Source organism: Cervus canadensis, chromosome 1, assembly GCF_019320065.1.
Source record: "Cervus canadensis isolate Bull #8, Minnesota chromosome 1, ASM1932006v1, whole genome shotgun sequence".
NCBI lineage: Eukaryota > Metazoa > Chordata > Mammalia > Artiodactyla > Cervidae > Cervus > Cervus canadensis.
The window spans coordinates 37,275,461-37,300,851 of NC_057386.1; the positions used below are offsets into that span (position 1 = coordinate 37,275,461).

At 60.6% G+C, this 25,391-nt stretch overlaps 2 protein-coding genes across 5 annotated transcripts in view; one reads left to right on the forward strand and one right to left on the reverse strand.

Moving 5' to 3' along the window:
* SMG6 (SMG6 nonsense mediated mRNA decay factor) overlaps positions 1 to 18,711 on the forward strand; it is a 196,376-nt gene extending 177,665 nt beyond the window's left edge. For all 4 annotated transcript variants that reach the window (XM_043478110.1, XM_043478116.1, XM_043478122.1 and 1 more), the window contains 5 exons: positions 296 to 442; positions 10,300 to 10,453; positions 13,330 to 13,541; positions 13,791 to 13,872; positions 17,026 to 18,711. In XM_043478110.1, coding sequence (XP_043334045.1) covers positions 296 to 442; positions 10,300 to 10,453; positions 13,330 to 13,541; positions 13,791 to 13,872; positions 17,026 to 17,156 — 726 coding nt within the window. In that variant the 3' untranslated portion in view covers positions 17,157 to 18,711. The remainder of the gene's footprint in view (positions 1 to 295; positions 443 to 10,299; positions 10,454 to 13,329; positions 13,542 to 13,790; positions 13,873 to 17,025) is intronic.
* Positions 18,712 to 18,855: 144 nt separating this feature from the next.
* Positions 18,856 to 23,674, reverse strand: HIC1 (HIC ZBTB transcriptional repressor 1). The gene is made up of 2 exons (XM_043478160.1): positions 23,328 to 23,674; positions 18,856 to 21,872 (listed from the first exon to the last, which is right to left on the reverse strand). Exon 2 carries the CDS (start codon positions 21,850 to 21,852, stop codon positions 19,708 to 19,710), a length of 2,145 nt encoding a protein of 714 aa, XP_043334095.1. The 5' UTR covers positions 21,853 to 21,872; positions 23,328 to 23,674; the 3' UTR covers positions 18,856 to 19,707.
* Between the last annotated feature and the right edge of the window lie 1,717 nt (positions 23,675 to 25,391).

Below are 25,391 nucleotides of genomic sequence, written 5' to 3' on the forward strand. Positions count from 1 at the left end.
GGCCCAAAGTTTGATTTTTGGAGTATGTGCAAAGAAGAAAGGACTGTGAATGTAGGCATGGAAGTAGATACAGTGTGGATCTGTGAGTGTGCAAGAGGAGGACCCTGGAGAGCACAGGAGAGCCAGGGGAAAACGTGACACTTCCCTGAGCCGAGGGGAGCACACACCGTGGGGCCCTGTGCAGGGAGTGGTCAGAGAAGCCCGAGTTGAGATGCGGGAGGGACCAAAGGGTGGGTCTGGTCAGTGCTGTGGGCTCACGGTCTCCTCTCTCTCCTGACGTGCGCCCCCACTGAAGGAGGAGGACGTAGTGATTGAAGACTTTGAGGAAGACTCGGAGGCCGAAGGCAGTGGGGGCGAGGACGACATCAGGGAGCTTCGGGCCAAGAAGCTGGCTCTGGCCAGGAAGATAGCGGAGCAGCAGCGTCGCCAGGAGAAGATCCAGGTGGGGCCCAGCCAGGCACGCGGTTCTGGTGTGGGTGGTGGTCTGCTCAGGGCCCAGGGGAGATGGGAATGGGGGTGAGCAGGACCCTCTTGCTGGGACCTGACTGGTTCTGCCACCTGTGTTGTTCTTCCGCTGCTAAATTCTGGTTCAGCGCCTGCAGTCCCCCTCCTCCTGGGATCCAAGGCAGGGTCAGGTTCTTCTCCAAGAATCTGCTGAAAGCTCCTCCCCCTGTGATGATCTGTGATGCCGCACAGACCCGACCTTTCACACAGTTTCGGGGGTTTCCCAGTTCCCCTGAGCCTCGTGCAGACACTCCTGGAGAAACCAAGGTTCTCTATTGAGAACACCTGTTCTCAGGGGTGAGCTGGTGTCATGGCCACTGTCTGTGTGCATGTATTCCCACTGTAATGGCCGAGCCCCTCTGGATAGGACACACTAAACCCTTCAGAGAGAAATTACTCCCATCTCCACACCAGGATTCTCACATCAGCGGGCCTCTTGTGGACCCATGCTGTCTCTGCCCGCAAGCTTTTCCTTATGGTTCTCCCAGGTCCGACTCTTGTGGTGTAAGCTCACTTCCTCTTATCTATTCCTCTTATCTATCAGGGCAGACAGGGAAGGGCTGGCCACGCTCCTGCTTTAAGACTAGCTGCACACGTAGGGAAGCACCAATCCTCTTCAGGGATGTCTGTCTTCAGCCCTCTCTTCACCTACCTCTGGCCTTTGGCATGGAGTGCAGTGCGTGTGGTCAGGCCAACCTGATCAGGCTGGGCTCCACCACTTACCAACCATGTGTCTTCGGGCACATGGTTTAACTTCTCCGAACCAGTTTCCTCATTTGCACAATGAAAGTAGTGACAGCACCTCCCTCGTGGAGTGGCCAGAGGCCTGCAGGAGCCGGTGTATGCGCTCAGCGTGTGTCACACAGGGTGTGTGCATGGCTGACAGCGGACTGATGGTCTCGTCCGTTGGACGGAGCCCTGCCCTGGGAAGAGCTCTGTCTGTTGGATTCCATGGGCCTTTAGACACATGTGTACCAGTCGACCTGTTGGAATTAAGTGTGTGGTACCTCTACAGCACCACCATCACGGTGGTGTGGCCACTGCCTTCCTCTTTCTGTGATCTCTGTAAACCTCTGTCCTGGCCCTCAGAGCCTCACCCTCAGGCTGTCTTTCTTCCTGACTTGTGGCTCTTTTCTTCCTCACCATCAGTCGTCCCAGAACTTTTCTCCATCCCACCACCTCCATTTCTTGACTCTCACCCCAACAGTCATAGAGTCGACTGTATCAGAGGTCCCCAGGTACCTGTCTTTGATGGTTCTTCATCACACTTGACTTCCCTGTGGCTTTGGGCCCTGAAGCCACCTCCCTGCAGCTCACAAGGACCCTCGTATTCTGTCTGTTGACCACACCAACCTCCTGGGCTTCTAGACCATTGTTCTTTACTTGGTCTCCTCCTTCCTTTCTCTTACTTCTTAGTCTCAGCATGCAGAGTTGACAGTCAGCAGATATTTTTGTTCAATGAGTTCATGAATGATACCAAAGAGAGCGTCATCTTTTTTTAATTTTTAAAATTATTTATTATTACTTTTTGGCTGTTCTGGGTCTTTGTTGCTGAGTTTGGGCTTTCTCTAGTTGTGGCGAGTGGGTGCTCCTCTCTTCACTGTGGTGCTCAGGCTTCTCCTTGCAGTAGCTTCTCTTGTTGCAGAGCATGGGCTCTAGGGCAAGGCTAGGTAGTTTTGGTTCACAGGCTTAATTGCCCCGCAACATGTGAGATCCTCCAAAATCAGGGATCAAACCCATGTCCCCTGCTTTGGCAGGTGGATTCTTAACCACTGAACTATCAAGGAAGTCTGAGAGCATCATCTTAAAGTTCCTCACTAGCTTCTAAGCCCTCATGTCTGCTTTTTAAATTTTTTTTTAGTTTTATTTATTTGTATTTGGCTGTGCTGTGTATTCATTGCTGCACAGGCTTTTCCTCTAGCTGCAGCGAGTGGGGGCTGTCTACTTGTGATGCATGGATCTCTCACTGTTGCGAAGCGCAGGCTCTGCGGCATGCAGGCTCTAGCAGTGGTGGCACACGGGCTTGGTAGCTGCAGCTCCCGGGCTCCAGAGCACAGACTCAGTAGTCGTTGTAGCGCACAGACTTAATTGCTCCACAGTATGTGGGATCTTCCCAGCCCAAGGATCGAACCCGTGTCCCCTGCACTGGCAGACAAATTCTTTACCACTAAGCCACCAGGGAAGCTCCCTCGTGTCTGATTTCTTATCAGATCCTGTCCACTCATTCATGCCCTCCTCTCCTCTCCATTCCCATCGCCACAGCTGCTGCTGTAGCCCAGGGATTGACTAGATTGGAGCCAGCAACCCTGCACTGCACAAGTCTGACAGGGTCCTATTTACCTTGGAGTCTGTGAATGGCAGCTCCTGGAGTTGTGGTACTGGGTCTGCGAGCCAGGCTTACTGCCTGCAGTTTATCATTATACATAGTTTCATCGTTCCCTTCCCAAAAGAGCCACTCCCTTGCCCAGGAATCGTCAGCACCTTTGCTTGGCTAATAAAGTTGAATTCCTTACTGTGGCATCTGAGGCTGTTCCCAGTCTGTTTTCCCAGCCTCTTCTCTCATTCCCCATGAGCCCTCACAAGCTGTGTGATGTTGGGCAAATGCTTTAACTTCCTTGAGCCCGTTTCCTCACCTGTCAGACAAAAGTGGTGACAGCACCTCCCTCAGAAGACAGTGCACGCGAAGTGCCTGTCCATCCAGACACTCGGGCCCCGCTGCCTGGACAACACTAACCCTCCTTCCGCCCACCGTCCCCAGACAGCACTCCCCTTCCCCACGCTCACGTCTTGGTTCCTGCTGCTCCCTCAAGCCCAAGTACCCTTTCTTCTGCTCCACATTTCCTATTACCTATTGAAATTCTAGTCTTCCTTCAGTCCCCAGACGAAACCCCATCTCCCCCGTAAAGCCTTCCCCAACTCCCCCCAGGAGGAGTCATCTCTCTGCTCAGTGTTCCTGTGGCACTGATTTATACTTCACTCGTGAAACGTATATCGCGTCTCAGATTACACTTATTGCTGGGCTTGTTCCCCCACCGCACCGTGAACTCCTTGGAATCAGGTCCTGCGTCTTCCGCTCAGTGTGGTAAGCAGTGCTGAGCACCTACCAGGCTGGTTACAAGGGGACATGCAGGTGAACCAAGAGAGTCCCGTCCCAGAGTGTCCACTGGCGCGGAGAAGTCAGTGATGTGACATGCGAGCGAGCCCTGTTACCAAAGGGGAGCGCCAGCTGCTGGTGGAGCACGTGCCGGGGGGCCTGGCCTTGTCCCAAGCGCCGTGGGCAGCCCGGCCTCACCAGTGACGAGCGGTGCCTGACAGCAGTCTTGTGCGGGACTTGACTTCCGGGGCCTGTGGCCGCTCCTGCCTGGGGGCCTGTCTGGCCCGTCGGCTCCCTCGGAGCAGTGTGCTCCGGTCCAGGCACCGAGGGCCTGCTGTGGGCCGTCAGGCTGGGCGGCTGGGGCCCCTTTAAGAGCAGGCCCCACATGCGCCGCTGCTGGCAGCCTGCCTCCTGTCAGCCCTCTTCCTCCAGCCTCACAGCCACAGGAGGATTTCTCAGCAGAGAAAAAATTCCCCCCTTCCCTTCTCCCCGCCCCCCTTTAATGCCCGGGGCCCTTCACTTCCATAATTCTTCATTTTCCAGCCTTGAACGTAAGCCAGACACATCTGTCTGGCCATATGCGTGAACCCTGGAGTCTGTGCCGAGGTGGCTGTAAAACAGGGCCGGTGAAGGCCCTTCTGGGAGAGCACACACATGTGTGTGCCCTCGGGCCATTGGCTCCCTGCCCAGAACTACGGGGCTGCAGCGCTCCAAACCCATGTTAACCTTTTCTTATTTTTCCTCTTTTTGTTTAATTTAAGGGGGGAAAATCCCAAGGAAAAGGTATAAATTGTCCTGGGAGTGGGGGAGAGGCTCCTAGCTGGAGAGGCCATTATTGTTGGCAGGTACCTGGTCACACTAATACAATAAGGAAGAGAGGAGCATCGGGTGAATTAAGATCGGGGAGATGGGCTGTAAATTACACGGCTCCGAACCCCGTCCGTCTCCAGGGGTGTTAACCAAGAGGTGTAAGGCAGGTCCCCAGCTCCCAGCGCCTTTTACAGATGCAGCAAAACAGGAACCACACATGTTTGGGGAAGGGGATATGAAGATGGGGTTGGAAAAAACCCTCCCGGCCCCCATGCTGGCTGTAAAGCCCAACTGAGATCTGGGGCTAGAGCCACACCCCCGCTTCCCTGCTCCCACCTAGACCCCTGGGCCTGCACTCAGCTGCGGGATTGGGGGAGGCGAGGCCTGGCCTCCTCCGCAGCCTGTCCCTCCCCGCTTCCGGCGTTGCACAGAGGCTGGTGAGCGGGGCCGGCTGGAGGTCAGGAAAGGGGTGTGGGCAGCTCTCAGGACCTGTGCAGCTGGAGCCTCGGCGCCCAGGCGGGGCCCTGGACACTGGGGGCCAAGTGCGCCCACCCAGGGAGGGCTTCGAGGCCACCCTCTTGGCTCAGCCCAGCCTTCGCCCGTTGCCCGAGACGGCTCTGCGTCTTGCCCTGGTTGTGCCCACCTTGCTGCCTTCTGCCGAGATCCTTTTGTTCCCATTGCCCTTCTTGGGAGGTGTCAGAGACCAGAGCAGGGGGCCTAGTTTGTCTGGGAAATTGGTCAGAAGTGTTTAATTCCTAACCAGGCCCCCAGGGCAAAGCAGTCGCTGAAAATCCTCCTCCGGGCTCGAGGCGTGGCCTCTTGGCACCTCACCCTGGCCCTGTGAATCCCCCGCCTCCTCTCTGCCTCCAGGAGGCTCTGCAGTGATTTGTGCTGCTGTCGGGCGGGGTCAGGTTTCCTGAGCAGTTGCAAACATCCCACCTGAAACATAACAGGCTCTTCCTCTAGCCACAGCTATTGTTTCTCTCGGCGTTATGGCCGCAGCCTTGCTCCGTAGCCAGCAATGACATGTGTTCTGAAAATAGCTTCGCTCCCCGTCCCCTTCCCGCCCACCCACCCTCCTGAAGATGCGGTCACTCCTTTGTGACGGCCCCAGGAGTTTCATGCTAAATATAGCTGCAGCCCATTCACACTGCCACCCAGCTGCGGGGGGCGGCGCTGTGGAACAATGGGGCATGCACAGAGCCCCCACACCTGTATGGAATCCAGCGGAAGGCGGACACTCAGCCCTGGCTCCTAACTGTCGGAGACGGGGCGGGAGCCAGCGTGCTACCCGGCCAGGGGCACGTTCACGCCAGGACAGGAAGGCACAGCAGCCCGTGGAGCTGGGCAAACGCCCATCCCAGAGCTCGCTTCAGCCGCTCGCACCTCCCTGGCTGCTGCAGCATCCACAGGGGGCTGTCCTCCTGAGAGAGGTCAGGCTTTCTGGCCGAAATACCCTTGGGCTGCTGCTTGGAGCAAGCCCAGGGGTGGCATGCTTGGCCCTGCCACTCCCTGTCCATCTTGAAAGGGCAGCAAGAAGTAGCGGGCAAGTCATCATAATTATAACTTTGAAAAAGATGGCAAGTATATGTTAAGCTCTGTGGTACCGACTCTGGATATTCAGAGAAGGGATCCTAAGCAGAAATGTTCCCGTGAGCAACCCCCCTGCAATGAAGATGCTGAGGGAAGCCAATGACCTGGGCTGCTTTGTGGAGCAGATGCAGAATCTGCACCCGTGGGTTTCTTCAGCTCAAGAAGGAACGCCTGGGAGTTCCTTGGTGGTCCAGTGGATAAGACTCGCAGCTTCCACTGCAGGGGGCATGGGTTCAGTCCCTGGTTGGGGGACTAAGATCCCACATGCTGCACAGGGTGTCCCCCCCAAAAAAGAATGTCTGCCTGTAATGCCAGTGGTTATCTCACCAGCTTTTCCTATTTTATATTTCATTTCCATTTTTCCACCTTTTTAAATTTTTTAAAAAATACCTCCACTTAACTTTAAATACTTAAATACGCCATATAACTTTACACAGTTTAAAAAAAAAAGGAAAAACAAACCACCAAGAGCGCCATGAATCTCATAACAGAGGTCAGCAGTCCACTGCCTCACCGTCCCCAGCTCTGCTCCCTAGTGGTTGCCCCAGATAGTCACCCCCACTGGATGTATAAGAGCTGAAAAATGGACTTGGGCAGGAAGAACGGAAACTGAAATTGGTTGTTACTAATATCAGGCATCTAGCTAGATACTTTCAGACACAGGATGAGCGTGGAAATTCGCTGTTACCACACTTCTCATTTCTGGTGAAGACATTGGTCTGGCCAGAGAGGCCCAGGGATCAACAGTCCCATCAGCCTGTGGCTGCAGTCCCTGTGGAGCCCTGAGCAGAAGGAAGGCCTACTCTTGACCTGGCGCTGCTCTGTGACCCGAGTTCCTCCAGTTCCACGACTCCCGTGTGAACTAACGGCGGTACCTTTATTTGTAACTCTCAGTGTCTCAATTTCTAAAAGGGTCAGCCTCCCCCAGTCATCCCCAGCACATCGAAGGAGGAAGTTAACCTGTGAGGGAGCCCTTTCTGGGGACCCCGGCCCGGTAGCTTCCTCCTCGGATGTCGCTGTGGACCAGCCCCCCTCCCAGGTCCCCACCAGCCTGCTTGCTCCAGGGTGCCTCTGGGCTTCAGAGAAAGTTGGTTACTGAGTGCCTTCCAGACACAGAGTTAAGTTCTTTCCTTCTTCACACTGGGTGTCTTCATGGTCCCTGTCGCCCCTGGTCTGATCCAGCATGTCCACGCTTTCCCTAGGGTTCCCAGCTCTGCATCAGAGGACCACTGCGGCCCAGCCTTCGCCGCAGCAAGAAGGGTTCCTAAGGACCTCTCCTTCCGGGTCAGCACACTTGACTCCGGGCCAGGGCCAGTCTGTCTGAATCACAGCATTCCAGTTGCGCCCCCCTCACCCCCACCAGAGGCTTCTGCAGCTTTTTGCTCATACAAACAAAAATAAATCTCACTACCGGCCTCTGAACTCCGCGGCAGCATGTTTCCCCCTCTCCCCGAGCGTCCCATGGCTCTGAGTGGGGACTTGGCACTCGCCCCACCGACATCACTTTTTCACTCCCTGCGCATCCTGTGTCCTTCTCTCACCGTGCGACCCAGGGATCAGAGTGGGACGTGACGGCCGGCACAGGCGCCGTGCACAGCTGCCAGGAATCTGACGGGTAAAATCTGGAAAAGTTGGGAGGGCAAATGCTAAACACACACACATAGACACACACACACACACACACACACACACACACCGCCACTCAGAGGGCCGGAAACACCGACACCCACAGACAAGGGCCTGCAATTCCCAATCCTTCCTCATCTGAATTCTCTTAAGGGGACTGGGCTAGTATCATGACCCAGGCATGACCCCCCCTCCAGAGGCCTACTGGTACCCCAAAAGAAGGGGGAGCAGCTTCATTGAATCTCCTGAGACCCAGGAGGGCATGTGGGGAACAGGAAGCAGGCATGCAGTGAGTCACTGGGCAGAAACCAGGTTAAGGGAAGTCGTCCGCGGGTGTCCCGGGACCGGATGGTGGCAGCACAGCCCCGACCACCCTCAGCAGCTCGGTCCCACCCACCCCTGGGGACCCAGCCCGGCTGCCACCTCCCCACGACGCTGTGGCCTCTGTTCACCTTTCTGGCCCTGAGCCAGCGCTCAAGGAACTCAGACGGTGCACGCTTCCCTGGACCTTGTGCCTAGATTTTTCTTCCGTCCTGTCATCAAAACACCCAAGCAGGCTCAGCCCCCCGCCTCCCTCGGCCACCTGGCCTAAGGGCCCTCCCAGTGAGGAAGGATGGTCCGAGGTCTTGGGAGCTCATTGTTCCCGCAGGGTACAAAGGGCAGCCAGTGCCACTTCCTTAGGGTCAGCCTGAGGGCCGGAGGGTCACTTCTGGAGGCAGGAAAACTAAGATGTGATGGGTCCGAGTGGGGGAGGTGGCGGCAGAGATGCCGTGCTTAGGCGAACCTGACATCAGGGCTCATCCTGTCCCTTCTCACCGAGAAAGACAGAGGTTTGGGGGCCCAGGATACCAAGAGAACGTTCCTGGCAGTGGACAGGCTGGTGGAGAACTCAGGCCTGGGAAGAGGAGTGACGGGAGGAGAGGCTGGGGTGCTCATGGAGCCTGAGCGGGACCGTTTCTTGTCCTCACAAAATACCCACGCCATCACACGTGTTCTGTGTCGACCCCCTCACAGTGAGAAGTAATATTTAAATGCCCAGGCTGAGTTCGATGGAACGTGTGTCACCCTCTAGCTGGCAGCCCCAGGGGGAGGGCTGGGGACCCAGGTTCCTGGGAAGGTGGCCCACAGGCCAGGTGCTTTCCCTTCCTGAGTGAGAGCCGCAGGAGACTTTGCAGGCGAGCCCGGGCCGCGTTTCTCATGCCTGCCAGCGCCCTGTGCCTTCCACCAGCTGTGGTGGCGGTGGCAGCAGCAACTTACTCAAAGGGAGAGGTCCCCAGCAGGTCACAGGGGAGCCACCCCCGGCACTCGGAGGCATGCCCTTTCAGTTTTACTGTCACTGCCGCTGAAACCTGAACACCTTCCTCACTGACTGTTGGTGGCCAGGGCCCAGCCCGTGGGCCCCATCTCAGTTGGCACGCACATCTGCTCCCCTGCTCAGGGCTCGTGTCTGTGTGCCTGCAAGTTGGTGTGTGGCAGGAGGCCACAGGAGGGCAGGGCAGGGCTGGGACCTGCATGCCGGGCCCCTGCCAGGCTTGTTTTGGTGCCCTCCAGCTCCACACACGGGGGGCACGGGGTCTGGGCAGATGCCCACAAACCAGCTTGCTTCCTGGCCATGGTCCCCAGAAGACGAAGCAGCCGGAGAGTGGCCAGGCCCCGTAGTGACAGGTGGACCCAAAGCCTATCTCCCAGGGCCTCCACCACGCGTGCCCTGTCAGACTTGAGAAAATTGGGCTTTTCCAGATGGGTATGGAAGCTGCCGTAAAAGATGCGAATGTATGAGACTGACAGGCTCCAGGCCATGAGCTTTCCGAGGTGTGCGGCCCAGACCACTGGTGCTACCCGAGGGGTTTTTTTAGTGATGCGTAGGAGACACGCTGACTCTTGACTGCGGAAATTCAGCTTGAACTGGTAAACATGCTTGGGCGCTCAGACTCCTGATACCACGTATGTTATTTGCTGAGCCACAAAAGTGAGTTGATTTGAAGTCCATCTAAAGAAAAACACCAAGTAAACAAACAGTATAGATTGTATAGCGTTGTGGCAAAGCAGCGAGGGTGGATCACAGACGACCCCTGCTTAGGGAGCCCCGGGCTGGTCGGGGGAAGACAGCCTTCGTTCTCGTCCATCCGGATGTCATTCTCTGCAGACATGTGACTTGGGAAGTCATCTGTCCCACTGTGTGGACTCCTGCCACTCTGGGTACCAATTATTAGTTGTCAGCATCACTTTTTTTGCATAGGTTTTGAAGTGGTTCTTTTTTCTTTCTTTCTTAACTACACAGTGAAGTAAATGGAAATGACAAATTCTGTCTGAGTATATGTGTACGTTTAAAGTATCTGAATTAAGAAGTACCTCCTGTGTTCTCAGTAGCGTGTGTGAAACCACTCTCGTGCGCCTCGTTGATTTTTAGCCCCAGGCCTGCCTTTCAGAGCCCCGTTATTTTGAATGCCATCAGGGTCCCTTCTCAGTCCCACGTGGGGTTTTAATCACACCCAGTTCCCCAAGTCATTTGGTCTCCCTGGGTTTGTCTCGGGCCGGCCTCCAGGGGGGCTGGCTGTCCCTCTGGAGCGGGGGGCGAGGCTGCGGGGGCAGGGCGCTGACACACACGGTGGAGTCGGGGTCTGGGCTGGCCCGCCGCTGGCCTGCTCATTCACCACTCGGCGTCCCCGTAGGCTGTCCTGGAGGACCAGAGTCACGTGAGGCAGATGGAGCTCGAGATCAGACCCTTGTTCCTCGTCCCAGACACCAACGGCTTCATTGACCACCTGGCCAGCCTGGCGCAGCTGCTGGAGAGCAGGAACTACATCCTGGTGGTACCCCTCATCGGTGAGTCAGGGCCGGGCCTGCCCTGCACGTGCGCAACGAGGCCCCTCTGCACGCACGCCCCGGGGCCCGGCAGACAGAGCCCCGCCGTGTGTGTAAGACGGGATTTGCAGGGAAGTTGGGAATGCGTGGGGCAAGGAAGACTGTTTAATAATCAAAGCAGTTCGAATTATTATGGCTGATCCGTGGCTTAAACTGCTTGAGCAAATGGACTCCTGTGTCCCAGCAACCAGAGGCTGCCCAAGCCCAGCCCTTGTTTTTATCCTTATAAAGCTCGCAGTAAAACAGCAAAGCTGGTTCCCGTTATTGGTAAACACTCAGCCCTGGCAGATAACGGCAGTGCTGCTGGGTGGTCTGGCAGGGAGGCTGGGAGGATTTTGAAGTGGTTAGATGCCTTTGGTCTGATGGGCTCGTAGCTTTTCACGATCATTCTGTTGGTTCGAGGTAGCGTTCTTCTGGCCAGTGTCACCCTAAGGCCAGGCCAATGGAGGCCCTCCAGCGCAAGCCCTTGGCTCTCGCCTGTGGATTCCTGCCACTTGGGCCCTCACCACTGTCTGGTCGCTGTTTGCTGGTACAGGGTCAGCATCTCAGGGCCGCTCGCGTGCTTCCACCCTCAGGCCGGAGGAGCCCAGCTGGGCCCTCTCCAGGGACTGTCTAAGGCACCCCTGGTTCTCAGAGCCCTGTGGTGGGTCGGCTTCAGGAGGGGCCCCGGCTCCTGTCTGTACAGCTCACACAGCCGATAGCGCCGAGAGCTGTCCTCTGGAGGGAGGGGGTCTGGGAGACGACTGGGAAGCCCAGGCTGCCTAATGTCCCCTCTCAGCAGCCACTTGGAACAAATTTGGAAGCCCTGGCCTCTGGACGGTCTGCCAGACTGGCCGTCTGCCTGCCAAGCCACCTCTGACATCCATGCCAAGATGTTCCACTGGGCCTTCCCTCCCAGTCCCCAGTGCCTGAGTGCCAGATGAGGGTGGAAACAAAGGGCAGGAAACATCCGCCCCTGCAGGGGCTGTAGAACCCTGGGGGGTTGTGGGAAACACGTTAGCACCACCTGAGAATGTTGGCACTGAAGCGGCCCTCGGCCTGCCTCCACCCTCCCTGTCTTCCTTCCCCCTCCCCATGTGGCCTGGCCAGAGCCTCTTCAGCCCAGGCCCTGAGACCCACGGGAAGGTTTTCTGTTCTTCAGAAGTAGAGCAGCTCGTCTCCCCAGGGCCGAGTCAGACCCTCACGTTGTTGCAGCCACCCCTCTGCCCTCGCCGGGTCCTGGGTGGGGCGGCTTTCAGGAGAGCAAGTCCCAGTGCCCACCTGCCCAGGAGATTTTCAGGGGTAAGAAAGGGAATTGGCCGCTCTTTGCTGGATGGTCAGGAAATGGGGTAACTGAGAGAGGTGGCCATGTCTCAGGTTGCTCATCTACGTCTTGGAAGGAGCCTCAGACACCAGCCCAGCCCAATGAGTTCTTGGTCACCAACACTGATGGTGCCCCTACCATGTGCTCAGGCTCCTTGTTCCCGAGGGGGCCCATGAAAGGTAGAGCTGCAGCCCTCGGCCTTGGCGAGTTTATGGGTCAGTGGGGGAAGCCGGATTATGTGGGGAGGGAGCAAATACATAAGAAGACCCAGCGGAGATGGTAGCTATAGGATAGTCAGCCCCCAGGGCACCAGGAGATGCCAGCTCTGTCACGGGAGAGCAGGCCCCTGCCCTGTGCCCAGAGCACAGAGGGTTAAGCCGACAGCCTCCCCGCTTGTTTCTTGTGCTCTTTAACCTGCTCCGTGCTCCTTAGGCCTGACCCCAGCGTCGAGAAACCTCGCCTGGTGCAGAAGCACAAACAAGCTTCCCCTTTGAAGCCTGTTTAATTTGGAAGCAGGAAAGCAGATTTTGGGATAGAACACCAGTTTTTCACGTTTGATGTTCTGTTTGGTGTACCATACACTCAGTCACCACTACTCCGCAACCTCAGCCATACGTTGTGTGGACACTGCAGCCTCAGGTTGCTGAAGGCATGGGTGTGTGTGTGTGTTCGTGTTCCCACATGGGCGCTTTCCAGAAAGTGTCTCTGAATACCCAGACAGTGAGTGCCAGGCTCACCATGGAACAGCGTGCTCACGCCGACTCCCCGAGCCATGAATCACTGTGCTGAGGAGAGGCCTCAGACCCCAAACTCTCCCGGAGCCCCCAAGGAGTGCATATTTCCCACTTGACCTCAGGCTCTTGGCTGGAATTTTGGAAAGAATCTTCACCAGAAAATGAAGCCGTGTCCCAGACACATAGGCAGGCAGACACACACACACACACACACACACACACACACACACACGTGCAGTATCAGAGGAGGTAGAAGTGCCAAGGGGAGGTAGAAGTGCCAAGAAGTTCAGGGGACTAGCAGGGTCCCTGCATGTGAGACCATGACCCCACTTCCCACCCTGTGACCTCCCCGCGCTCTGCCAGGAGCAGGCAGAGAACTGGGCCCCTCTTGGACGGCTGTGCGGGGGCCCGGGCTGATGAGGGAGGGTGCCCCTCTCTCTAGCTGCTGCATACCCCTGCCTCTCCCGAGGGACCCTCTCAATTTGATTCTGTAACTGAGGAATGTGATGGAGAGGCCTGGTTTCTTCTTCTGGATACAGCAGCTCCAGAAAATCCCTGTAAATTCCTCCCAGGAGAAGGGTGGGGCCCAGGGGAAGAGGCAGAAAAAGGAGAGAACACTTGGAACATCGAGGGCACTTCTTGCCCTCCAAGGGCCCCCGGTTTCACGGGAAGACTCCTGTGGGGCCACGTGGCCTCCAGGGTCAGGGAGGAGCTACCTGGGAAAGCAAGGCCTCGGGTGCAGACAGACAAGACACACCTGATTGCTGAGTCTGATTCCTTGTGGGACTGTGTCTCCTCAGTGATCAATGAGCTGGACGGCCTGGCCAAGGGGCAGGAGACAGACCACCGGGCCGGGGGCTATGCCCGCGTGGTGCAAGAAAAGGCCCGGAAGTCCATTGAGTTCCTCGAGCGGCGATTCGAGAGTCGGGACTCTTGCCTGCGGGCCCTGACCAGCCGTGGCAATGAGCTCGAATCCATCGCCTTCCGCAGCGAGGACATCACTGGCCAGCTGGTGAGACCCAGGGCAGAGCGGGAACACTCGAGCCAGCCCTCAGAACAGGGGCCCCAGGAGGGAGGGGCTGGAGGCTGGCCCCGCAGTCTGGACCTCTGCCCCCAGGGGCAGCCGCCATCGAGGCCCAGGAGGGGGCTCCTCGTCCCCCGGTCACACTCGGCACAGTGGGACCTGGCCAGGCAGGGCCAGGACGCGGATGGGCGGGACACCGAGCTGTGACCCCACGGCACTCACCCTGTCTTCCTCCAGGGCAACAACGATGACCTGATCCTATCCTGCTGCCTCCACTACTGTAAAGACAAGGCGAAGGACTTCATGCCTGCCAACAAAGGTAGCGTGCTGCCTCCACCTCGAGACCTTCCCTTCCCTCCCTGCCTCCTACCTGCCTCAGCCCCGGGGAAGGGTACCTTCCCTAACTGTGGCCTGGGAAGTGTAAAAATCAGGGATGAGGCCTGAGGCCAGCCCAGTTCCCTCACACACACACCACCCCGTGCTGGAAGTCAGACCCCTCCCCCGGCTCCCCCAGCCTCAGGTGGACCCTCAGCCAGCTAAGGACGGGCCTCGCCCAGGAAGCTGGGCTTCAGGCAGTGAACTTTGCTGCTCTGCATGCATCCACTTCCTTTCTTGGGTCCTCAGTGAGTTCTCTGACAGCAAGAATGTCTGTATGATTCACCGTAGCTTATTCCGGCCATGGTCTCCTGAGCCCAGCTCTCTGCCGCTCTGAGGACAGTCCCTGCGGTCCCTCGGGCCCCACCTCCCTGCCCGTGGCCATGCCCACCCTCTCAGTTCATCCGTGACTGTTTCTCTGTATCAGGTGCAGGTGGAAGCAGTTTCCCAACTAGTAGTGGTCCTTTTCTTCTGTCTCTCTGGTTCTGTGACATAGCACTTTGGAGGCAGGTGAGACCTTGCAGATGAAGCCCTCAGCCCGGTTTTCAAAACGCTTTTGGTGAGCCGGAGCCCGTCGGGGGGGCCAGAGACTCTCTTTGGGGTGCTTGAGCACCTCACCCTCATCCCAGAACCATCTCTTGCCTGAGCTGGCCTCTGAGAGTCAGCGAGGCTCAGGTGTTCTGCCCCTGGCTCCCAGGACTCCAGACATTTCTTCTTCTGGAAGGAATTCCTAGGCTGTCCTAGCTCAGTGGCATCTGCACAGCTGATAATTCTCACCTCTTGGTCTCTTGTCTGCATGTCTGTGGCCTTCTTGTCCTCTTCTCTGCATTGAGGTTGCCCAGCTCGTCTCTGCTCGCTTTTCCCGCCCTGCTGCCAGGCGGGCCCGGGACTGTCTTCCCTCCAGCCCTCCGCCCACCCGCTTCAGCGCCGCGCATGCTGCTCACACCCCTGTACCTGAGGCGGGTAACGCGCCCACAGCTGCTGTTCCTCAGAGGGGTCCTGCTACCTGGTGCGCCTGCACTGTCCCTAAGGGGCGGATCCGGAGCGTCCGAGTGGCAAAGAGGAGCCTGGCTGAGCCCGGCAGGGGGTGGTGGGGCTCTGCCCCCAGGCTGCTTCCTAGAGGGGCACCTTCTGAGGGCGAGGCCGGCAGGACTGCAGAAGGCCTAGTTGGGAAGTACGGTTCAGATACCGCTGTGGCCCCACCCAGCCTCAGAGCTGTTTCTTTCTCCGCAGAGACACATTTTGGCTTTGGCCCTAGTCTCCCCACCCCCCACTTCACCCCCAACAGCCTACAGGAACCCATTGGCATCCTGGGGCCCGCCCCTATCAGAATTACATCAGCAACGGCTGGTGTAATCAAACCCCATTTGTCAGTGTGAATTCTTAGCAGATTAACTTGTCAGATTCACAGAGAAACCATCACCAAATGTTTATGTGTAAACGATGTTGAATTTTAAAATCATGTGGATTATGGCGGATGGGGCCTGACAGGATGACAGTCTCTGGTTTCTAACAAAGTGAAGTTACCAGTGTCAAAACAGAGGATGTTTATTGTTCAAAATGTCTCAAAGTATCCACAGAAACCCCTGCAGACCCCTGCCAGCAACGCCGGGCCTCGGTTGGCCGCCACGAGGCCTGGGACTCTCCTGGTCTGAGTCCCAGGGCAGGAGCAGTGGGGCCATGGACAGACCTGGGCCGCCCACTGCGAGCCCCGCAGGGCACTGCCCGTCACCCTGCCCCGCCCCGCCCACACCCCCAAGCTGCCCATCTCAGAGCATCTCCTCGGCCCAGGGCCGCCTTCCTTGCCCTCTCAGCCCGCCACGGCCGCTCACCTCCCACCACACCCTCCTTCCGCCGCTCCCCTTCTTTCACCGCCATCAGCCCCGAGAGCCTCTCCTCCCTCTTCCCCCAGACTCCTCCCACGGCTGACAGCCAGCTCACAGCCTCCCTGCCTGGAGCTGGCAAGCCTGAAACTGCTCAGGTCCGACATGGATATTTGCAGTCCCCCAGCCCCGCCAGGGCCCCGTGGTCAGGAAGCCCTACAGGACATTTCCTGGGCCTCGCTGCCTGCCTGCCTGAGGATGAGGAGTGGACCTGCCACCCGGAGGGCCTTAATGGGGGTGGGGATGTCACTTGTGAGAGTCCTTGGCCCCAGTTTAAATTCTCCCCGATACATTAGTATTAAAAGGTTAAGGAATTAGGGGGAAAGACATCCTGCTTTAAAAAAAAAAGTCATCTAAAAAGAATGAAGGTGCTCTGTTTGTGCTGACATAGAAAGATCTTTAGAATTTCAGTGAAGTAAGTACGGCTAGTATGACTGTAACATTACAGGAAAAAAGCTTATGTGACAAGTATCTAGACTTGTAAATGTGCATAAAGAAATCTGGAAATATACACAGCTTACCCTGGGACAAGACAGAGACATGAGGAAGATCACGGGGAGGACAATCAACTTTTACCTTCCTTGTTCTGTGCTTAAGAGGTTTATGCCACAGACATGGATTACTTTTATTTAATGGTGGGAATCTTTGGGCTCTAGCCTCAGGGCCATCTTGGCTGGCCTCTGCCGGGGGACCCTTGCCCTCCTCTCCTCAGAGTTAGCACCCCTCCTCACATCCTGGGAGCCCTGGATACGTTTCATATTCCATCTTGCATTTCCTACTTCTGAATACCTCAAGCATCAGTCTGCTGGCCTTGGAGCAGGCAAGATGATGCAGAAGAGTCTTACGAGCCCAGAACTAGCCCTGCAGTCAGAAGGGACAGGAGGCTTCTTCTCCTGCCTCAGCTCAGAGTCCTGAGAAGAGGGGTCTGCAGAAGCTGGCGGGCTGGGGGGCTCACCGGGCATGAGGTGGCCCAGTACCATGCGGGGGGCAGGGGTGCATAGCAGAAGGCCAACCCCAGCCCGTGACGGTCCTCCCTCGGCCCACAGGGGAGGGGTGCCCTCTGCTCATGGTCTGTGAGGGGAAGGCCCTGTGGGAGGGCCAAGAAATGGTTGGCCTTGAGCCCCCAGGCCCGCTTTCCCTTCCAGAAGAGGAGAGGCAGCCAGGGCCTCCGCATCCTGCCCTCAGTGAATCCCCGTGCTCTCTCATGCCCACAGAGGAGCCCATCCGGCTACTGAGGGAGGTGGTGCTGTTGACGGATGACCGGAACCTGCGTGTGAAGGCGCTGACCAGGAACGTGCCTGTGCGGGACATCCCGGCCTTCCTCACGTGGGCCCAGGTGGGCTGAGGGGGCGCAGCTCCCCCCTCACGGAAGCGTTCCCGAGAAGGCCGCCAGGCGCCCGGTGTAGCACAGAAGATGCCCACGTGCCTGAGCCACCAATCCACCCAGACAATAAACCATCCTCTTCCAACCCACGCCGTGGCCGTGCTGTGGGGGAGCTGCTCCTCACAGAGCCCCTCCTAAGGGGTGGGCGGAAGTGCTGGGACCCTCCTGGGCTGCCAGGATTTAGCAGGGAGGTGGCTGGCTACAGTGACGGCAGGCGGGCGAGCCAGATGGGCCGCCCCGTGCCCAGCCTTTCTCCCTCCCTCTGTCCAGGTCAAGGGCCGACGGAAGGCCTCTTAGCCCGGAGATGCAGCCACTTTCTCAGCTGGAGGTGGCACAGGGCGGGGTTAGCATTTCCATCAGATGCAGGTGAAACCATGGGTCCCCTCAGTCTTCAGAAGCCCTGACCCAAAAGTGTCCAAGAGGCCTTGGTCATGCTGTGAGGAGAGTGCCCAGGAGGTCTGTCTCCCTGAGGCCTGGATGCCCCCAGGAGCCCCAGTTGGGTTCTGAACAGCAGCCCCAGGCCCTCCGCTCTTCTCCCCCCACCCCGCTGTTCTTCTCCCTGCTGCCCTGCCGCCTGGGGCCCCTGTGCTTTGCCACCTGCTCTCCCCTCAGTTGGTCCTGGGTCTGTAGGGAAGGGCTGTCTGCCCTCTCAGGCCCGTGCCTCCTGGGTTGCCTTTGCCTGCTCCCTCTCCCCTCAATGGCCTTCCTTTTGCTCTCTTCCTACTTAACAACATTTCTTCCCAAGTCCCCCTCCCTCTCTCCCTCCTGAACCATCCCACTCCTCCTCACCGCCTTTCTAGTCCATCCCTCTCACCTTCCTGGCCCCTCAGTCCCTTGCTGTGGAGCTTCTCTGACTCTCTTCTGTGGTACCTGTGGCAGGAACCTAATGTCGCTTTCCTGCCCCTGACCTCCTTTCCCAGGCCCCTGTGCTCTGAGAAACCCTGAGGGTAGGGCAGGCCAATGCCCACGAGGAGCACTGCCTGACCTGGGGCGTGCACCCCGTGGATAGCTCCGCCCTAGAAGGCACAGGAGCCCTCTGGCTGTGCTTGGAGCTCTTTGTTGCTTCTAGCTGGCACCTGTGTTCAGTCTCCCGCCGGAGGCTTCCTGCTGGCACTATGTTCTCCCAGGCCGGGGTCAGGGCTGGAGGAGGACTTAGGGGAAGACAGGGTTTGGAGGCGAAGCCAGGAGTCAGTCTTAACCGGACCTGTGAGGGAGTCCCCCAGAGGCCCCTGACTGACTACACAGCCTGCCCAGACGGTGGGAGCAAGGCAGTGCCCTCCCCAAAGCCCAAGACTATGCCAGAAAGACGGGGAGCAGGAGAGCCACAGCCAGTGATTTGAGGGTACAGGGCTCAGAAGACTGGGCTTTGGGGTATAGGGTCCCTGGCCTCTCCTTTGAGATCCCTTCTGCAGGATGAAGGTTAATGACTGGGTGGGTGGGAGACCCCATCCCTCCTTTCTGTTCCATTTGCAGCCCTGGTTTTGTTTCCTGAATAAATTTTTAGTTATAAAACATACCTGAACTGTTGCTGACCTGTCTCGGGGGCCAGGGAGGGAAGGGCCAAGCCACTGCACCTGTCTGAGGGTGCTGCTTCTGGCCCCAGCACCCGCCCCCGTGCGCCCCACCCAGCTCCTTGTGCAGGGCAAAGAGAGCCGCTGGGTCCAGGGTCCTTGGTTACTGCTTTATTGCTGTTTGGTTCGAGTATAGAAAATGGAAGCGGCTCTGGAAGAGCCTGTGTACAAGGTAGGAAATATACAAACGAGGAGGAGGGAGCTAAAGAGACCACGTTCCAGCCCAGCCCAGCCTGGGCTCGGGGTGGGGGGGCCGCCCAGGGCGCATGCAATAAATATGGTCCGGGGCCCCAGGGAAGGGAGGGGGGACCACCGCGGGAGTGGGAGACCGGGTAGGCCAGGGCTGTCTCAGCCCTCTGACTCCAGAGGGCGGGAAAGGTTAGCCCTGGGGCTAGTGCCACTTGTGCAAAATGAGGAACTTCACATTATCCGTCCCGGGGCGGGCGGGGGCTGGGGCGGGGGGCCCTCCGGCCGGCTCAGTCCCCTCCCCGCTCCCCAGCTCTGCCCGACGCTCCGACCCCAGCGGGGAGATTCACAGTGAGAATGGGTGTGGTCGCAAGGGCCGGAGGTAGGGCTGGGAGCGCCCCAACAGTGGCACCCCTCCCCCCGCCAAGAGCAGCACGGAGCCGGGGGGGTGGGGGCCAACGAACCACAGGAAGAGGCGGAGAAGGGCCGGGGGTCTCCTTTGGTCAAAGCTGATATCAAAAATATAAATCTCCCTTCCCCCAACCCACCCCCGTCCCGGGGCTTCCTCCCCCACCCCCACCCCCGGGCTAAGGCACAAAGCAGTGAGGCCAGGTGAGGCCGCCGCCCCTGCGGCGACGCTGCCGGGGCTGCTACTGTCATCCGGGCGCGGGGAGGGGAAGGGGGCACCCGCCTGCTGGTGGCCGCCGCCGCCGCCTGGGGGCGCGGGCCGGGGCCACGCGGAGGCCAGAGGCGCACTAGGTGGGAGAGAAACGGTCGATGGTCCGGCCGTCGGGGCCGGCGGCCAGGTGCGCGCCCTGGCTCAGCACCTCGGCCGCCTTGTCGGGGCTGAGGCCCAGCTCCGCGGTGAACTTGGCCAGCGGGTAGAGGCTCTCGAGCGCCACCTTGGGGTCGTGCAGGAAGTGGGTGGTCTGAGCCAGCAGCTCGGCCGCAGCCGCCTTGTCCTGCTGCTTCAGGCTGAGCTGTTCGGCCGTGAGGCGCGCCACAGCAAAGACGCCCTCGGGAAAGTCGAGCTTGCCCTTGCCGTCGGGGCCCGGGACGCCGGGGAGCCCCCCCAGCCCCGCCAGCGCCCCGGCCGCACCGGCCGCGCCGCCCACAGCGTGCATCTTCATGTGACTGATGAGGTTGCGCTGCTGGGCGAACTTGCCGCCGCACACCTGGCACTCGTAGGGCTTCTCGCCCGAGTGGATGCGCATGTGCTCGGTGAGGCGGTACTGGCGCGTGAAGCGCATGCCGCACGCGTCGCACGCGAAGGGCTTGAGGCCCAGGTGGCTGCGCATGTGGCGCGTCATGGTCCCGCGCTGCGTGAACTTCTTCCCGCAGATGGTGCAGGGGTAGGGCCGCGTCAGCCAGTGCGTCTTCTCGTGCTGCCGCAGCGTGGCCGGGTCCTTGTAGCTCTTGTCGCACGACGCGCAGCGGTACGGCCGCAGCAGCTCGCCCAGGCCCCCCGGGGCCCCGGCCACCTTGTCCCCACCGCCGCCAAAGGGGGGCCCGAGGCCGGCGGCGCCCGCGGCCACCTCCGCCGCCTCGGCCCGGCCGTACAGCGCCTCCTCCTCCTCCACGTGCGCCTCCACGTGCGCGTTCAGCTGCTCCGAGCTGGGGAAGCCCTTTCCGCACGGGATGCACACGTACAGGTTGTCGCCGAAGCTCTCGGGCTCGCCGTAGGCCAGGTGCGGGCACGGGTAGCCCTCGAGGTGGCCGCCGGGCGGGCTGGGGTCCTCGCTGCTGCCCGTCTCCTCGCTGCTGCTCTTGTAGTCGTCGCCGTCGCCGCCCGCGCCAGGCCCGTCCAAGCTGCCCGCGTAGCGCGGCGGAGGCGCCAGGCCGAGCGGAGGCCCCCCGGGCGAGACGGACGGGTCCCCGCCGCGCTCCTCGCAGCGTTCGCTGGGGGAGCCGCGCTCACGGCCCAGCTCGTCGCCGTAGCTGCCCAGGCCTGGCTCGTGCTTCATCCAGCGGTAGAGGAGGCTGGGCCCGTCGGGGCGGCCGGGGGGCTCGGATCCCGGGCTGCCGCCGCCACCTCGGAACGGATCCGGAGGCGGTCCGGCCTCCTCCAGCTTCTGGAAGGGCAGTGGCGGCAGCGGCGGCAGGGTGAGCGGTGGCTCCTTGTAGGCGGCGGGGCCGGCGCTGGGAGGGCTGTCTGGGCGCGGGGGCAGCTCTCGCTCCCCCGGCGGTCGCTCGGGAGGCGCGGAGCCCGGCGGGCTTTTCTTTGACAGGTCCAGGCCGCAGAGTGGGGAGCAGCGGCGCTCCGGGGCGCAGAGCGCGGCGGCCGGGCCGGGACCCGAAGCGTACAGCTCGGCGCAGTGCGTGTTCACAGCGGCCTCAGGGCCCGACGGCGGCTCAGCGGTGGGCGGCGGCGGAGGCCCGGCGGGGGACGAGTAGCAGGCCTGGATGACGGGCGTGGCGGCCCGCAGGCCCCGGCCCGGCCTCCCGTAGGGTGCGTAGCCGCCGCCGCCGCCGCCGCCGCCCCGCAGGTGGCAGTACTTGCCGTGACGCTTGAGGCGTTTCTTGCACAGCGCCACGAGGTCGGGGATCTGCAGGTAGCTGGCGGCGGCCAGCACGGCGCCCAGGCTCGGCTCGGCCCCCGGGGCCACGGCGGCCGCCGCCGCAGCCTCCGCGCCATCCGCCAGGCGGCCGGTGTAGATGAAGTCCAGCACCAGGCGGAACACGGCCGGGCTCACCATGTCATGGTCCAGGTTGAGCAGGTTGTCGTGCACCACCAGGGACTTGAGGTAGGCGCTGCTGGCCGCCAGCACGTTTTTGTGCGCGCGGAAGAGGGCGTTCTGCACCACGATGATCACGTCGCACAAGAAGCCCTTGGTGCGCTGGTTGTTGAGCTGCAGCAGCAGCTGCCTGGAGTGGCCGGGCGCCTCCATCGTGTCCAGCATCGTCTGCCCAGCACACTCTCCTGCGGGGACACACACCGGCTGGGTCAGAGCCGCACCGAGCCCTCGCTGCCTGCACCCAGCCCGGCGCTTCTCCCCGGCACTTCCCCTTCCCCTCAGCTGGGCATGGAGCACGGCGGCCTGGGCACGGGCGGAGAATCCGCGGCCTCCAAGAATGGGCGCCTGGGCCGGCCGGCCTGGACCAGAAGAAGGAGCTGAGACCGGCCGGCGGAGAGGAGGCCAGGCTGGCCGGCACCCCCAGGCCCGGATGCAGCCGGGCACTCTGCCTGGGTTCTGGGGGCTTCCGAGGAGAAAACTATTCCGGCGAAGCGACCCTTGTGGAAACAGTTACCCGATTTGAGGAAAATGTCCGCTTCAGGAAAAGTCATTCAGGGCTGAGAAGTTTGCCCAAGTGGGATACAAGGGAGCCGAGTGAAAAAGCGCCTCCCGCCTCCAGAGAAGTTGCCCCAGTTGGGGGAAGAGGTCCGGAGGAGGGCAATGCGGTGCCCGCCGTGGCGCCGCCCTGGCCGGGGGCTGTCAGACCCTCGGTTGGGGCCCCGGGCGGCGGCCGTGGCGCGGGAAGCGGAGGCAGCGGCTGCCGTGGCGGGCAGAGCACGAAGGCCGGCCCGGCGCGGGGAGGGCGTTATATCGGGGCAGGAGGCTGAGGCAGGAAGCAGGTGGGGGGGAGGGGGGAGCCACGCAGCTCCCAGGGGAGGGAGGGGGCAGCGCCCCGGGCGGGCACGGCGCACAGCCGGCTGCGGCCCTGACCCTGGCCTGCGCCCCACCCGCGTCCCGGCCCCGGCCTCGGCCTCCGCTCTGCATTCGCGGGCTCGGCGCCTCCCTCCCCGGCTCCCCTCGGCCCCTTCTCCACGGGAACTCCGCCGCCCCAAACTTGGGGAAAAGTTTCCCAACTTCAGACAGGCCGGGAGGAGCGCGCCAGCCCCAGTCCCTCGGCTCCCAGCTTTTCCTCTCGGCCCCCAATTTCGGCTGCCAAGCGGCCGCCGGGCCTGAACCGAGCCCTGAGCTCCCCGGCCGTACGCTCGCCCGCCCGACCCCATTCGCTGCCTGGTCCCCAGGGCCTCGCGCGCGGCCCGTTACCTGCGGCCGCAGCCCTGCCGGGCTTCCCTCCCCGCGGCGGTGGCAGCTCCTAGTCGGCGCCCCACCCGCCCCGCTGCCAGGCGCTGCGCTGTGCCAGGGCAGCGCCCCTGCCAGCCCCGCCCGCCAGCTCCCCTTCCCTTCCCCTCGCCTCTCCAGCCCATGTGCGGGCAGAGCCGGCCCCGGGCCGCTGACCCCGCCGTGAACCCGGCGCAGAGCAGCGGCCCGGCGGTCCTGAGTCCTCTAGGGGTGACACCCGGAGCCCTGAACGCCAGCCGCGTTGGGGGCGCCCGCGCCGGAGGATGCGCCCCAGGCGGCCAGCGCGCGAGGACCGGGCTGTTCGGGTCCCCTGTCCCTCCCCGGTCCCCAGCCCTAGGACCCACCTGGGGGGCATGTCGGAAGCCCCGGGCCCGGCTGCCGGCGGATCCAGGGGGGGACGTGGCTGCGCTGCGCTGCCCTCCGCCCGCCGGGCCCCCGGTCGGTCTGTCCTGCTGGTCCGTCCTCCCCGCGTCCTGGTCGCGTCTCAGCCCCGCCGCGCTTTCCGCACACTCTTATCTGGAGCGGCCCGGGCCGGCGGGCGCTGCTGCAGCTATGGCGCCACCTCGCGGCCGTGCGGGACTTTGCGCGGCACAGCCACGGCCTCCTTCCTGCGCACCTGAGATGGAGGCTCGCAGATGCCGAACTGGACTCAGGAGGGGGGCCTGTTCTCAGATTCAGCCTCCCAGATGTGCCCACCTGGAGGCCCCAGCCCCTGACCTGCGAGCCCCACAAAAACCGGGGTTTTGAGCTGAATGTTCCTGTGTACATATTTCTAAATTCTGACATTGCCCCAATTCAGATAAGTCCGGCCTTCAAGGGAGGAGGCTTTCGAAATCCCAAGGAAGAAGATAGACAAGCTCTTAAGCGGCTATCATTAGATATCCCTGGATGGCACTGTCCATTTGTACACGCCCCCCCCCCCGCCCAGTACACCCAACCTCACTCAGCCACGTGGGATAGGTATGCACAGAATAGACCCGTTTGCACCCAGACCCCCTCCAGGCATTTACACCCGTGAGAGCTCATGTTTGCAGACACACACCTATCCCCTTCCGGAGTCCAAGACCCGGCTTTCTGTCATACTCAGGGTACTGCCATATAGAGCCCTCCATGACCTGGGCAGAGGTGGTACCCAAAACCCCACCCTGAACTTGCAGGCCTCTACAGGGCCCCCAGGAAAGGTGACTGGAAATGGCTGGACAGCGCCTCTTGGGGGTCCCACAGAAGCGACCCAAGCCCCCAGATTTCCCGTGTGAGCCGTGTTGAGGGACGACCAGCTTGAACGACCTCGTCGAGAGAAAATCACAGGAGGGCCTGGAGCCCGGGATCCCCCGCAAGGTCCTGCACCCCACGTGAAGGTCCAATTCTTGCAGGTGACGCCCCCTCTAGGAGGGAGGGAACCCGGCGCTGGAGCGCGAGCGCTTGCACAGCTAACTCCGGAAGTGTCCCCGCGCCGCCCCAGCACATCAGGCCGGCAGCCAGCGTCTGTGAGGCTGAGTGGGCCTCCGCAGCCCACGCTCCGCCTCTTCCCCGCACCTCCTGACCCCCGCCCACACGTGGAGGGTAGGAGTGGGTCCCCAAGAACGCCTGCAGCTTCTGATTGGCTGCGCCTCGCTCAGCCGCCGAGCGCGAGAGGCTGGGGCGCAGAGTTACCATAGTAACCGATGAGGTTCGCCCAGATCGCGTCTCTCCGAGGCCTTGGAGAGCTTAGCAACCGCGCAGGGCCGCTGGGCCGTGGGGGCCGCATTCACCAACCTCCCTCCGCCCCGCGCCATCCTCCGCCCCCACGCCCCCGCCAGAGATAGTGGCTGAGTCATTCATTGAGGGGCGGCCGGCGCGGCCACCCGCGGTCCCAAACAGACACCAAGGTCTCGGGCGCCCCCCAGAGGCTCCCTTTTCTCAGCTAGGAGGCGGCTCCTGGTCCCCACAGGTTCTTCTGACTTCCATTGCGTCCAGAGTCTTTACCCTGTTTCCCCTCTGTGTTCTGGGTACATCTGATCACAGTCCTCTTTTCCGTCTCCCTAACCGCTGCCTTAGGGTGCTCACTAGGGAAATAGTGAGGTTCCAAGAATGAAAATTGTGGGCTCCGGAGCTGAGAGCCTCCGGGGGAGGTGGACATCCATCGACATCTTGGCGGAGAGATGTGCTGCCATACTGAGGTGGGAAAGTGTACAGAATGCTGGGCAGGGAGGCAGGAGACTCCTGTGAAGTGCTCTTAGATCTGGGCTTTGATGGATGAATAGGAGTTCTCCCCCAGACAGGAAGACATTCCTGGGGAAGAGAACTAGTGGAGGCCCAAAACTGAGAACTCCAGGTGGCCAGATGGTAAAGGGTATGCAGGACCTCTTTGACTCCATTTCTGCTGTCATCTTTCCTCCCCCTGATGAGGCCAGATCCTAGCCCCACAA

Excerpts from the sequence above, each read along its gene's own strand:
- HIC1 (XM_043478160.1), bottom strand. The coding sequence starts at position 21,852 with ATGCTGGACACGATGGAGGCGCCCGGCCACTCCAGGCAGCTGCTGCTG.